Source organism: Cebidichthys violaceus, unplaced genomic scaffold (assembly GCF_023349555.1).
Source record: "Cebidichthys violaceus isolate CVI_PGR_0920_01 unplaced genomic scaffold, fCebVio1.0.p SCAF_46, whole genome shotgun sequence".
NCBI classification, from domain to species: domain Eukaryota; kingdom Metazoa; phylum Chordata; class Actinopteri; order Perciformes; family Stichaeidae; genus Cebidichthys; species Cebidichthys violaceus.
Window position 1 is genome coordinate 1228082 of NW_027176661.1, and position 15088 is coordinate 1243169.

At 42.9% G+C, this 15088-nt stretch overlaps 1 protein-coding gene across 2 annotated transcripts in view; it reads right to left on the reverse strand.

Moving 5' to 3' along the window:
* Window positions 1–15088, reverse strand: part of LOC137886795 (unconventional myosin-XVIIIa-like) — a 50110-nt gene that overhangs the window by 11727 nt on the left and 23295 nt on the right. For both annotated transcript variants that reach the window (XM_068729418.1, XM_068729419.1), the window contains 15 exons: window positions 14148–14276; window positions 8832–8975; window positions 8592–8681; window positions 8295–8414; window positions 8069–8183; window positions 6716–6843; window positions 6384–6538; window positions 5482–5605; window positions 5138–5338; window positions 4768–4878; window positions 4332–4436; window positions 4001–4147; window positions 3673–3786; window positions 2634–2750; window positions 2020–2103 (listed from right to left, as the gene is read on the reverse strand). In XM_068729418.1, coding sequence (XP_068585519.1) covers window positions 2020–2103; window positions 2634–2750; window positions 3673–3786; window positions 4001–4147; window positions 4332–4436; window positions 4768–4878; window positions 5138–5338; window positions 5482–5605; window positions 6384–6538; window positions 6716–6843; window positions 8069–8183; window positions 8295–8414; window positions 8592–8681; window positions 8832–8975; window positions 14148–14276 — 1884 coding nt within the window. The remainder of the gene's footprint in view (window positions 1–2019; window positions 2104–2633; window positions 2751–3672; window positions 3787–4000; window positions 4148–4331; window positions 4437–4767; window positions 4879–5137; window positions 5339–5481; window positions 5606–6383; window positions 6539–6715; window positions 6844–8068; window positions 8184–8294; window positions 8415–8591; window positions 8682–8831; window positions 8976–14147; window positions 14277–15088) is intronic.

The window sequence follows — 15088 nt, forward strand, 5'->3', positions numbered from 1 at the left end:
GAGTTTCCCTTTGATATTACTAAAAAAGCTAGATTTGCCTCCTACTGGGGATGCGATAACCACTTCAAGGTCAGCTGCTTTAGATGGCTATCGCCGCCTTCTCTGGCAGTTTTTAACAATGCCTAACAGCCTGCTGTGTCTCTCTAATGTAGCCAAAAATATTCTGATGGGTGGGCTTTGCATATAACTAAGTGGACCAAAGCTTTGGCATGCATATAGCTTAATCTAATAGAAACGGGGGCTGCTGTTAGTGGGTGGCAAGAGCTCAATTCTGTCCTTTAGTGGAATTATATTGAAACGCATTCTGTTCCAAGGCAGGTGGTTTGATTTGTTTAGTAACTGCATGTCAACACTTAAAGGAAGACGCCCTCTGAGAGTCCAGTCACTCCGAGTCTGAGTGTGTGTAATGTGCAGGCAAACAAAGCACTAGATTGCCATATTCTAGGTAAATTCAGCTTTGATGGCCCATGAGGAAATTAATTTGGGAAACAAAAGCATCAACAAAGAAAGTGAGCATTAATACGTGACACATATGACATGTTAGAGGTTATCCTCTGAAAAAACACTGTTATTATAAAAGCATTGTTATTATAAAAGCACTATTATCAACATAGGCCTGAATCAGGTGCATTAACCTTTTTAACCAAACGAATACACATTTACGAGCCTCGATCATCAAGCACAGAATACAGCAACTAAACCAATCTGCCCCCCACAAACGTGCTAAATCACACAAGGTTTATGACCACCATGTTATTCAAATACTAAGCTTTCAAAGAGTGAGCTGTAAGTCAGTTGCGCAGCATGCTAACATGCTCACAATGGACATGCTGTTTACCAGGTTTAATGTTTACCAAAGGCCGTGTTAGCATGCTAACAGTTGCATATCAGCGCTAAACACAAAGGGCAGCTGAGGCACACGGGAATTCTGCAGGCTCAACTATTTGACCTGATGATGGTGCTGGGTGAGGAATTAATGGATCTCTGGTAACGGCTACATTGCATGTCATGGCAATCCAACCATTAGTTGTTGAGAGATATTTCACTCTGAACCACAAATGTCAACCTCAATCTAGGGGTCATGCAGGGAGTGGTTAGCCTGCAGGTGGAGTCTCACATGCTGATATCAGTTCTTTGTACGCAGAAAAACACTCGGTGCTCACCTCGTTTATCTGACTGTTAATACATATAAAAAACACTACAGCCTTTACTCACGCCAGAGCTAAAGTGCTTTAGAAAGCGTTAAAGATGGACTCCGCATGAACACAGCACAGTGCGTATTAAATGTTCATGCGAGTATGCCTTTGTACTTGGAATGACACACAACAGGCACACAAATGAATGTCTCAGGGCCACTTCGTCTCTTCACGGTAGTGTGTGAGTGTGCAAGGCAGCGAGCAAATACAAAAGTCATAGGGCAGCAGTTTGACATTTCCTGCATGACTCAGCAGTGTGCATCTGTTGTGAGGGACTTTTTTAATGGCATCTTCATTGTTTTTCCATTCTGTCGTATTAGAGTACAGTAACAAGGTTTTTGTGTCCAATTCTTTTATCACATCAATAATTAAAACATCAGATGTTCCCTATTGCCACCTTCTTATTCCCCTGAGAATGTTCTGATGTTCAAAATAAGATAAAAATGATGCATTGGCAAACCAAAAAGACCAGCGATGAGAGAAATTGCTGAGACAGAAGCTGCTGCACCAAGTTGATAGAGAATCGTAGAAAGGACCGGAATGAGTGCTTTCGTTTTATCTAATTGGTTAAACTATGGAGACAATCTGCAGAGTTTATGTACATGACCCTTGTAGTACTGAGAGGCAAAAAAACAAACAATTTCTCTCCTTGACTCTGAATCTTTGCTGATTCCTACTATTTAAATGAAAATTGCAATGCAATTTTTGAGAAGAAAGCTGACACAGAAATGGAGCAGTTTTTTTTTTTGTCACAATAATCAGAGAGAGGCAGCGGGCGGGTTCCTGGCAGGCGGCTGTAGTGCTTTTGAATACTTCCTTGTACCTTTTCTTGGATCTCCTGCTTCTCCTTCGTGGCCTCTTCCAGCTGGGCCTGCAGGTCACTGATCTGGCTCAAGTCCCTGGCAGACTAGTGCAAACACACACACACACACACACACACACACACACACACACACACACACACACACACACACACACACACACACACACACACACACACACACACACAACGTTAGTAGTCAGAGAATTAGGATATGTGTGTGTGTGTGTGTGTGTGTGTGAGAGATAGGAGGTTTATGTCAATGTAGGTTTCAATTATTAAAAATAATGTAATGTAAAATGGTGAGTGAATGTTTTACTTCTGTGCCCAATCATTTGTCATGTGATCTGCTGCAGAACAGCTTGCAGCGCCCTGATTGCAGAGCGCACACTGTGTTTAGAGGGCAACATGTCCTCCAAACCTCAAAACCACTCTACTTAAACGTGCAGAAAAGAACAGAATGTTAACATCGATGTTAAAGACAGTACACCACAACTTCTCAAACTAGAGGAATTTTTGTCTATATTTGGTCAAAGCATTGATAACTAAGTAATAAGTAATTCATATTTTCAAGGCTCTCGAACTTGTTCACGGAGGTTTAAGGCATGTTGGGTTACCTGGGCAACTGCAGCTTTGTGTTTCTTCATCAGCTCATTCATGTCCTCCTGATCCTCCTCCATACGAGACTGCAGGTCATTCTTCTCTCTCTGCAGACGGCTGACCTGCTCCTCCAACTGGAGGACAAAACGAGGAGGAGGAAACACACACATTTTAGTATAGAATGACAGGGCTTATTCATGAGCTATTGAATATGATAAATGGTCATTAGCTGGCCAGGCCGCAGCAGTCCTGAAATCTGATGGCAGTGAAACGCAATCTGGACGGGGGGGGGGGGGGGGCTCTGGCTGAGGGGGGATGAGACCAATTGGAGATAATCAATTGGCTCATTTAGGCAGGGAAAAGTGCAGCCAGTGCAGCATATTGGCGATGTCCTGTTTAGAGTTCATCCTCTGTGTTCGGGGGGGGGGGGGGGGTGTTGGATGCAGACCCTCAATATGCATTCTCTAATCTGAGACATTAACAAGACCTTTCCTTGCCATAAATGCAGCAATTAACAAGCAAAGCACCGGCACACAGCACTCTGTGTGTGCCATCCCCAGAGACACAAACATCCTCAGTCTATGAGTTTGACATGCAGGCAGTACTCTCATGAGACAGCCATTAATGAGCAGATGGAGGGAGGAAAAAAAAAAAATTCGACAAAGCTTATTTATCCATTAGAGCAAAAACGTTGAAATCAGATATAAGCCAAAGGGCATTTATTATTTTAATATCCCACCATGGATTTATGATGCATGCATATTAATGTTTAGAGCCCGGCTGCATTTTTTTAAGGGTGAAAGCTTGTGAGGCAAAGGCCCTCCATTAATTAAACACCGTTGGTTGTTTTGCTCATCAAAGGAAGGGTATAGAAACATTAACATAAACTATTATTTTAAGTCACAAAATCTGTTTACCCATTGTGAGATAAAAAAGGGTGGATCTATTTCATTATCTATGATTATGTTAAAATATACACACCATTGATTATTAACACACAAACAATGTAAAAAAACTTGATTTGTGCAGTTCCACTCTACAGATGTGAAAACTCACCGACATCTTAGCTTTGACCACATCCTCCATTTGGATATGCAAGTCCTCTATTTCAATCTCCATGCTCTTTCGAGCCTTCACAGCTGCCGCTGAAGTGAACTCTGACTCCTCCAGCTGTGAGAAACAGAAGGAAGGAAAAGGTACCAGCGAGGGGGTGAGGGACAAACATCAGTAGGCCAAGATCAAGGAGCTATGCCGGTTATTGTAGAGGAATGAGGATTTAACAACCTGGGCGTAGTTGTACCCTGAGACCAGACCAAATTCCAAAAGTGTGTGTTTTTGTTTTATCAGTATGAGACAGGTTTAAGTGTTCGACAGGTTGGCATACTTGATTTTTGAGCTGGGCGATCTCCCTCTTGCTGGGGGTGTTACTCTTCAGGTGGTCCAGCATTATCTGTGCATCAGCCAGAAGCACTTTGGTTCTCTTCAGGTCTTTCTTCAGCCTCTTCTCTGTCTCCACATCCCTCTGGCTCACCTGAATCACAAAACACACCTTTCTATCCAGTATTGTTACGAGCTCTCTGTTTCTCTAACCGCCCTCTAAGTCCCACGCCACCTCTCCAGACCCCAAAGCAGTTTGCTTTCCCATCAAAAAAGAAGTCTAAATCGCACACACTTAACCGCGCTGACAGAGACCAGAGGCGAAGTGACGGACGTACCTTGTCCTGGGCGCTCAGCAGTTTGGACTCCAGCTCTCGTCTCTCACGCAACACTTTCTGCTTGTCTTCATACTCCTCCTCCAGCTGCACCTCCATCTGTTTCAGCTGCAGGACACGGGAACAGAGTGTCAGGATGCACAAACAGATGATCAGTGATAAACAAAGTCAGACAGAACCCACCATCGACCATCCTGTTAGACATGGCTGCTCTCGCACATCAAAGACAAATGGATCCCCCCCCCCCCCCCGAGCCAATCTGCTAGCCTCTAGATCCGTCAACTTTGAAAATCAGATATTTTATTTATTTTTTATAGAGATACAAAGGCAAGCACTATTTCTCCTCTAAGTTGTATTTATTTTGTTATTAATAAGCATGTACTGTGTTGGATGTAAGAAAATATACACATGTGTAAGAGTGAGAATGAGCAGCACCCACCTTCTTACTGCACGAATGCCTGATCTCCTCCATCTCTTCATCCTTACTCTCAATGTCTTTAGAGTGGGTCTGCCGCTGCCTCTCCATCTCCATCTCAAGCCGCAGCTTAGCCTGAGTGCATGACGGGGACATACGCATACAACAGAAAAGAAGAAAAAGAACGCACACAAAAATGAAAAAGAACATTTGATTTTTACCATCTGAGACAAATGAGAGGCTCTAATGTAATGATTTCTTAAACAAACACGTTGCTACTTTTGAAGGCAGTTTTTTGTTGCATTACGGGACAGTTTAGAGTTTGAAACACTGAATAGCGTGATACAAGCAGCTTTTAGCAGTAAGTATTTCACCATACTGCATCACCCTCTACCTGCTCCAGCATCTGGATGCTTCCAGCCTGTTCGTCCAGCTCCTCCTCCTGGTCTTTCACCTTGGCCTCTAGGTCGCGAAGTTGCTTCTTGACCTTGGCCAGAGAGGCCTCATCCTTCGACTCCTGGGAGGAGAGATCTTGCAGCTCGGCCTCCAGCTGCTGCACCTTCATATTCACGGCGCACAATTCATTGTCCTTGTCCTGCAGGCGGAAGAGATATGGTAAACCGCACATCTGGACCAGCCCAGTTATGTCAAATAAGAGAGTGGAAAGACCAGACATGTCCCTGAGAGAGGACGTCCGAGCACGTTTGAAGTGTGTAGGGTTAGTGTAAAGGGGCTTACCTGCAGCTGTTGGCGGAGGTTAAACATCTCACCAGTCATTAAGTCTTTCTCTCGAGCCAGCTTCTCCCTCTGGCTCCTTTCTCTTTGTACCTCAGCCTGAGCCTGGTTCTGCTCCAGGTCAAATCTGGAACACACACAAGCACACGCACATACACAAATATACTTCTTAGCAAAATGGTAATTGTACATGAGAGTAGGGTTCCAAAGGGCTGAAAAGTTGAGCATAATAGTAAACACTGCTTATATACAGTCTAATATACAGCCAATTCACAGAAGGCTACAGGAGATGTAGTCATCATAAATTGTCATTCAATATCTAACCTTTACTCCTGCTACATAGCAGATGTTTAGCCTATGAGGCTATCCTGGACACAGAGCCCAACATCCGTTCAGCGCTACCTCTATTTCAGGCTCAACTGTTGTCCCCTTCCGTTAGCAATCAATTTACAATTGGGTTGTAATAATGTGCAAACGGTTTTCTTCAGTTGTCTGGGACAGAAACACTTATGGTTAGTGAACTTAACAGCTAAGTGTTTCATGCTGTCAGCTCATTGTAATTCCTTGTTTTTCTCTCTGAAGCGTAGCTGAAAATAATTTCACCCACAGAGCATCTTCAATTAGCCACAGGGGAGAGATCACATTCTGCCACAGTGGTAGCTTCTCAAGTGCTTAAAGTCTGAGTCATTTTCTCAGCTAATGCAATTCCACAGATTACAGAACATCTCAGTCAAATTAAAGAAAACGTTAGTGTTCTGCCGGGTGGGTCAGCATGTCTGCGCCTGGCCTTTCAAGGAGAAAAGAGCAATATGTTCTCTGCATTTATGTGTACATGAAAAGAAAGAAGTTTATGAAAGAAAGAAGGACAGACAGACAGACAGACAGACAAAGAAACTGCTACTGACTTCCTCTGTTTCTTCTCCAGATCATGGTTGCGACTCTGCAGGCCCTCCAGGTGCAGCTTGGTGTCCTGCAGCTCTGCCGTCAGTTTCTGGCACTTCTTCTTCAGCTGCTGCACAGAGCGCTGCACATCATCATTATCCGTCTGCAAATCAGCCAGCTGCAGCGTGCACACACACACAAACACATGTAAACAAACGCACAACATTTCTATTATGGTTTTATGATAGTTAAATGCATACTGCATTTCTATAACTGGCAACAAGTGTGTGGTAACCAAACATTATGATAAACTTCATCTGTTTAATGATTTAGGATTATAAACAGAGTTTCTTGCCCTTCTCTCGAGGTGTCTTTTGCTCTGCTGCTCTGTGTCCAACTTCTCATCACACTCCTGCTGGAGTTTCTTTTTGGTGAAGTCCATTTCACGAATGACTCGGTTGTATTTTATGCGCCACTCGCCTCCTGGAGGGAAGACATGCAATTCATAAAATGTCTGTGTGACATTTGGGTGTCTCCTGCCTTTGAAGCAGGTCTAGCAGGGTACACAGATGGAAAAAGGCTCAAAAGCTCAGTGATGATGGATGCTGAGGATTATGGAGTACACTGCCAGGGCTGTGATGGTTATCAGATTCAAGAACCAAAATAATAAAATCTTTCAGAAAAATAAAATGCCTTTCATCAAATCCCGACCTTTTAAGGTCAAAAAATTCGACAGGAAACTACAAAGCAGCCTTTGCGTTTCAGCTCTGATCTCGGATAAACCTGAGGTATGAATTCAGAGCACACCACAATAGTAGTTAGAGTAGGACATGTCTAAGTGGCACTTTCCACAGTTCTTAGCCGACCCTAATTCTGGAGCTGTCAGAGGCTATCAGTACCATAACAGCGGCCAGTCAGATATTCAGGTTCAGGTTCATTTCCAAGCCTTATCATTTTAGAGGCTGTCCATTTCTCCTTCACATAGCAACACCGGCTCCTCCATCAGTGCTGCTCATTAGCATATATATAGCATAATGACAACTTGCAGGGCCACCGGCTCTGATCCCAACGATTATTTTCTCATTCATCTAAGAATTCTGATGTGCTCTGTAATGGCTTGTCTGCCGAGGTGGGTTGAATGGGGGTGGGAACGCAGAGAGGGGAGAAAAAAGTCTCATGGACAATATGCTCTCAGCGGGAGCTCTCTTTCACAGCAGGTGCAGACCAATCAGCAACAGGCATTAGTTGTATGCCTGGGAGCGAACATCTTAATCCCCAAGCGGTAAATCCCAAACTTGGGAAATATACTTAATAGCATTATGCGAGATGTAACCAAGTCTCGCTGCCATGTCTCCCGCTGAAACAGACGAAAAAAGACGCTAATTCCCGCAGCTACAATTAGTATAGGGGAGATTTTTTTAAACTGTGCACGTAATGCTGGTATGAGCGCTCAGTAAATTATGCTTCTGCCCTGAGTTGACATGCCCATTAGGCAGGTCTTGGCAAGCTGCTGCAAATGTCACAAGGGCCAATTAATTAGGGAATTGAAAACAAATGTTTAAAAGCACTGATGACCAAGATTGGGATTCCAAAGAGAGAGAAAAAGTTTGTTTCTTTCGCAATTGTCTTGGGCATAAAATTAAATGCATGGAGAGATGACAGTCTCGTGTGTCAGCTGCAAATGAGGACGGTTTGTAGCTCAACTAACCAGCATCGTCGTCATCATCCGTCTCGCCGTTGAGGTCTGACGTTTTCATGAGCCGAGCTTCCATCACCTCCATCTCCTGTGATTCTAATTGTTTTTTCATGGCATCAAACTTGGCCTGGAATGCACACATTCGTACACCAATCAAAATAAGTCAGACTGACATTGGAATTTGTTTTTTTGAAATATTACAATGTGAGTTTCTATAAGTGTGTCTGTGTGTATGTGCCTGTAGATCCTTCATGTCCTTCTCCAGGCGGAGTCTCTCTGAAGTCTCTGTCTCAAGCAACTGGGATGCTGACTCACTGGTGCTTCTCTCATCAGCCAGTTCTACCAACAAGTCTGAGATCTGGACACACACACACACACACACACACACACACACACACACAGACAGGATGTAATACAAAACTACAAAATACTCGCCAATGTTTTTTTGCGAGAAAGAAATAAAAAGAGTTTAACTCCACCGCCGATCTTAAACACCGTCATCCCAGCATGCATTGCCACAGGCAAAGGGACCCACCCTGCTCTCCAATCGATCCGTGTTCAGTCTCAGCTCATTCCGCTCTTTCTCCACTTTCTCCAGCTTCGATTTCTGCTGCTGTATCTCCTCCTGGGGTACAGAATGTAGCAAGAGACATCAAAAATGAATAACAGGACGTTCCATGCTGCAGTGGCAGGCAGTGCATCATTAAAGGGGACTAGAGGCTGGATCTAGGGATCTATCGGTGTTGGGGTTCGTCACACAGAAAGGCCTTCTCACGTCTTTGCCTCGCATCTGCTCCTCAGTGAGCTGGACCTGAATGAGGGGCTGGACTGTGGTGAAGAGCTTCCACCACGGCCAGTGCTTCACGCCGCGGTTCTTCTTGATGTTTTTCTGGAGGCAACGGATCGCTAGATCCTGAATCTAAAACACACATAGGGAGAAGCAGTCATCAAACAGGAGCACATCTGGGAAAACCTATTGTGTTACTTCATCTGAGGGAACGTTAGCTAGCCAACGGTGGCATGGCTGTCTCTACCTGATGATGTGTTGGGATCAGGGGCCCAGTGGTTGGTGTAGTGTACACACACATAGAGATGTACAGATTGAGTCGGCGGTAGTGGGATATTAATGTAATCACTTGTAACTGTATCTGTAAATTGATCCTCCAATACAAACAAGTGCTTCCTAATTAGCTAATTAGATAATACAAGCTTTACTGCTGGAATTTGCACAGTACATGATGTTAAATGCAGTATATGGAAAGAGATAATGTAATGGACAGATATCACAGGGCGGCAGTGTCCAGGGGGCCATGAAACAATGCCAGAAAATAAGGAAAATCTTAATTACCCAGGGGGATAAATGTTTTACCGAGCTTATCCATTGTTGCCATATCATCCTCGCCACCGATGAACAATATTTGGAAAACATTTCACTCCTCATTCTTATGCTATATTGCCTGTGTATGGGCTCCCGCAGCTAACCCGGGACTTGCCAGCCTCCTCTGGAGAGTTTCTGCAGAATGTGTTCCAAGGCTGGAAGCAATTTTTTTTGATTAATTAAATCAAACATGTTGGCAGCTAATTCCAAGTATTACACGATTTCCATGCTGCTTATGCACGAGGCTCTCCAGCAGCAGATTATGGGCAAACCCAATTAGAGCAATGCAATTCTCAGGATCAGGTACATTTCGCCCTGAAGGTACTCTCTATGACCAATTAGGATTTGTCACACAGTGAAAGCCTTAACATGGAGCAGAATGCAGCGCATCTCTGACAGAAGATTTAAACAGGTCTCACTTGTCATATTTAGTCTAAACTGAATAGAAAACAAACAAAAGAGTATACTACATGAACACCGTGGATAAACGCGCTGGTATTCACATCACATTAACAGGGTGTGACAGCTGTGAGACGTGAGAGATGAGAATTAGACTTGTGAAGCCAAGATTATGACTAAAGCGTTTTTCTGTTTTCTTCCTTGATGCTCTACATTTCCATTAGAGTTGAAAAAAAATCTGTTTTAGTGTGTGTGCCTGTATATGCATGCAGGCATGTCTGTACATATGTCAGACATCTGAGTGCTGCAATATATATGACTGCAGCGCCACTTCTGAGGCAGACACTTATATGCTCGGTTTCTGAGGATTTCTTCAACATGAAACGATGCCTTGCTAACCCTCTGAGACCTGACCCAATCCCGGGCTGACATTACTGTCTTTAAGAGACTGTAGTGGGCTCAGTCTTGAAGCTAGAGGGAGAGCACCATGCAAAACTACACAACCTACATTTAATGAATCCATCGGTGCCAACCATGCCATGCTAGCTTGTTGGGAAGGGGGCTGAACAACGCTGCAAAATTGGGCCACATTTATGAAGGGGTCCCTTGAACTGTAACCTCAAGATATCTGATTGGAAATGGGTTCTGTGGGCTGCCACAAGTCTTCCCTTCATATACAGCATTCATAAGCATTTGTTGCATGCAGTCGTATTCTCAAAATGGTGTATTTGAATATTTCTGCATACTGGGGTCCCTGAACAGTCTTGGAATTGCTTAAATTGGGTATGACTGGAGATACTTCTTTTATAAAATGACCTGTTGTGACCACTAAGATAATCACAGCCTCATGAAACTTTACAACCACAAACTACAGAGGATGTATGGGCTTCCTAGATATGTTGACAATAAGGGGGTAAGCTTTGACTTACACAAACATGTAATGGGCACACACTATTTATAGAAATGCACCTTACACCAATGTAGAGCCTATCTACGCCTTTACAGCGGGAGGTATTCATGTTTGTTGTGGAACTATGGGTTTGCTTGTTTCAAATGAATGAGATATCCTGTATCTCTGTCTGAAAAGGTTTATATAATTCAGTGAGCACTGTTGCAATGAGTAGGTATAGTTTTACAAGGCTAAAGCTAGCTTATGATTGCTGCTTTACACAGATTTCAAAGCAAATAACTAAAAAAACAAAAAGAAGAAATATAAACATCTGTAGGGTACTTGAAGGACAAAACCCCCCAATGCAGCGAGTGCCTGCTGAGGGAAAATAACAGACTTTTAAAATGTCAGGTTGTCCCCTTGAGAAAGCAGTTGACAGTTGAAAGGGGGGGAATAAAACAGAAGAAAAATTATGGTTTTGTCATTTAATGTCACATGGGCTTGCCACAGCTTCACAAGGTTAACATGCCAGGGACTATCAATCAAGGGAACTGGTGACCGTCTGTCACATCCATGTACATCAACCAGGAAGTGTCTAAGAGGCTTCATCAGAACATATCCGCACTGTTCCAGAGGCACAGTATCAACTACTGTACCTGCTCAGACTGGATACTTCAAATCAGTGCAAGAGGCAATGGAGCCCAATCAATATTCACAAAGGGATAAAAGGATAACAGCAAAGGCGCAAGTGGACGTTATTATGTGATGATTATTCTAAGATTGAACAGCAACACACTCTGTGAATCATGGAGAGAAGGAGAGATGAAAATCACTCCACAGTCCTGCTTCTGTTCCATTAATTTGGTGTCGACTAATTGAGTCAGGAATACAAGCTGAATGAGATTCATCGGGAAAAAAAAAAATTGCGTTTCGGGTAATCATTGCAAGAAGAGAGACGTGTAATAAATCCAGCGTACTGTGGTTGCTTGAGCAGTCAGTGAAAAAAGGGAAAATCAAGGAAACTAGACTTGGCACTGCTCCTCACTTCTAGTTTCTCTACAGCACGCATTTTTTACATCTCAGTCTGACACTTGACTGCAGATACCGACCTAATAATGTTATTTACACTTTTAGAGGGCTTCAAATGATAGGCCGTTCCATTATTGCAAAGACTGGAGTTCGATAATGCATGACTGGACTATTCCAATGCAGTGAATACTTCCAACAAGCTGTGCCTGACACTGAATCCGACTGGGCTGCATGTTTGGAATATAGACTCTATATAAGAAGTGGACGTAGTCTCACCCATTTGTATGTGACTGCCACTTTGATGCCTGGACTTGAGCATTTTGGCTGTCACCATCTTGGTTTTTTGCAACCAGAAGTGACATGAGTGGAAGTGACATGAGTGGAAGTGACATGAGTGGAAGTGACATGAGTGGAAGTACAATCGAACGCTGAATGAGACATTTTTAGGCGACCCAAATGTTACAATTAACTTTCATGAACTGAAAACACACTGTGAAAGGGTTAAAGTTGTAAGATAAAAACGCGGACAACTCCCTGACTGGACAACAGCGTGGTAACGACCTGTCAATCACAAGGTGGACACGCCCTAAAGCATACCCTGCTTTATCTTCTATTATATTCTAAATGGACCATAATTTAGTAAACAAACATCATGCTGTATAGAAGAAGACTTAAAACTAGATATTGAGACCATCAACTCATGTTTAGTCTTACTGAGGTAGTAATAAATCAAGTTAGAAGTAGGGTCATTTTCTCAGATTTCTTTTTGCAACCGGAGGAGTCGACCCCTGCTGGCCATTAGAAAGAATGCAGGTACTGCAGATGCTGAGATGCAGGCACTTAAGAATTAGTTTTACTTTTCATAACTGGAGGATGCTTCTTGGTTTAGAAGCATAAGACACAGCTTAGCTTGAAAGTTTTTTTACCCAAATGTCTTATCAGTAATCTGTCATCTTCTGCTATCATTATTATTTTAACAACCCTGTGGGAATGATTTAAAGGGCTGAATTACAAATTATTACGAATCCAAAAACTGTGAAAAATGGATCTGTCCGTTATGTCTTCTTTGTTAAAGCCACACTTGTGGCTTGGTCCTGGTCCTTGAAATTTGAAATCTATAGATATGAGAGATATTTGTGTTTGTATGTGGGCTCTGTTGCCTGACTTCATAAAATCTGCTGTCACATTCATCATTGTATCGTACATTGAGTTTAAGAGCAATGAAATTACAAAATACTGTATTATGAACTTATCTCTCTATTAAGGATGTATTTGTGGGAAATAAGGGGCAGAAGAGGACAGAGCGAAAAAAAACTGCCTCTTAGCTAATGACTTTTGTAATTGCACAGTTGCCTAGCAATTTTGAATGGTTCCTCGCTGTTGATTTACTTCTCGTTCTCGCAGATTATGAAGCACCAGGCTCTTAGCCTGCTTCACTGTGTGAATAATGACCTATGAACCTAATAAAGAAAATACATTGGCCTCTCTTGGTTTCCCATTTTCAACCAACATCCATTACTCAGACTCGACTTATGGTAGAAACAGTAACAACAGAAGAGAGCTGGAAGTCCAGTAATATAAAAGGTCATATTGATTTACCTCATTGCAAAGATGACAATTTCATAGTTTTACTGGCATCATATATATGATATCTACTCACTAACAGCATGTCATACCGGAAGGAGAGCAGCGATGTTGATTCTGTTTTTACTGGTTCATCACTAGCCAGCTGAAGCGGCACATTCACTTAAATAGTAATCCCAGAGAGGGAGAGGCACTGTGGGGCTCCATACATCACAGGGTATGTATGTACGAGGTCCAGAGAGATGGACCCATCACATGCTGGGAGAGAGATGGAAGATGGGTGGAGCAGATGGGTGTGAGTCAGCAGTATGTTTGATAAGGCTGCAGGGAGCAGTTTGATCAAACGTATACAAATGGACGGTTCTCTTTCAAATATCCCCCTGGGAGAGCTGATCGGACGGATTACGGAACAGGAGGTAAGGAGGAGAGGGCAACAGATTTATAATTAGTTGAAGATTTACAGCAGAGTGGGTTGGATCTACCCAAAGAGCAGAGCAAACATGCACTAAAATTAACTGTGAACAAGGAACTCTCAACTCCTGGGTCCTACAGAACAAGGCCTCTGGGGACATTCCATTCATTCTCCACCTACCTAATTAAAAGAAAGAGCTAAGCAGCTAAATGGACCTTGATTGATGGACCTTACTTTGCTCAATTTTGCAAGTATCAAATTTTTTTTCGCATTTGAAACTTGTCTTGCCAGAAAAACGTGATCGATAATCCAGTTTAAATGTCAACATCTTTGGTGTTTTGGGCTTAGACTAACTTTAATTAAAGACTGAGCCGTTTGTCTCATGTGACGTCTTTCCTACCTTCCTCTTCTTGAAGGCTTGCCGTGCCAGGTGGCCCCTACAGGCAGCTTGGAACAGGGTGAGATTACGCTTGGTCTGCTCATCCCTCTGCTCCTCCAGTTTGGCCAAGGTGCCGGCTCTGAAGAACAACTAGAACAAAACACATAAAACCAAATGAACTTATTAGCGATGGACAAAATTAGTGAGAGATTATGTAATGCTTATTTTAGCCAGGGGAAATTGGATTTAGAGGCAGCGCTTTAGAGCAAAATATAAACAGAACAGAGTTAAAAAAAAAAAAAAAGAGTAAATAAGTGCACTGAAGCAGTTAATCAATAAGAGGCAGTGTAATCCACGGACAAGTGAGTCTTATCTAAGTAGGAAAGCTGTGATTAAGTTATTATCTCGGACAATCAGCCTTGTCTGTTTCTAATCTAGGCCAAAGGTAAAACACAGGTAAACAGCCGATATAAAGGAGATCATGCCACCGCCTGTCTACACCTCAGAGGGATTGGGCACTGTGAATGCATTCCAGATATGATGGCAGCAAGCTATTAAAATAGATGGATGACAGACTGTTTCCACCCAAGGTCTCTCTGCACAAGTCCCAATGCTTTATAAATTACCAAATCCATATGTGATTTGTTAACAAAGCCGAAGCAGGAAATGATGGAGCAGCTGAAGGAGGGGAATCTGCAAACCAGTAGGGAGGAGTGATGCATTCAATGACATCAGTGAATATTACTTTTCAAATTGCTTCGTGGGGGCCTGAGCAGAAGCTATTTGTCATCATCAGGCGTATGCAGTACTTTGTAAAAATGTCTTTGGCTGTGCTGTTTTTTAGACACGTGGCCATCTCTAATGGCTGTCAAAAGCTGTGATTCCGCTGCCGTAAGGTTACATGGGGGCTGGTGTAATTGGCATGCAAGTGAGCCAGGTTGCTAGGATGCCACTGGAATACT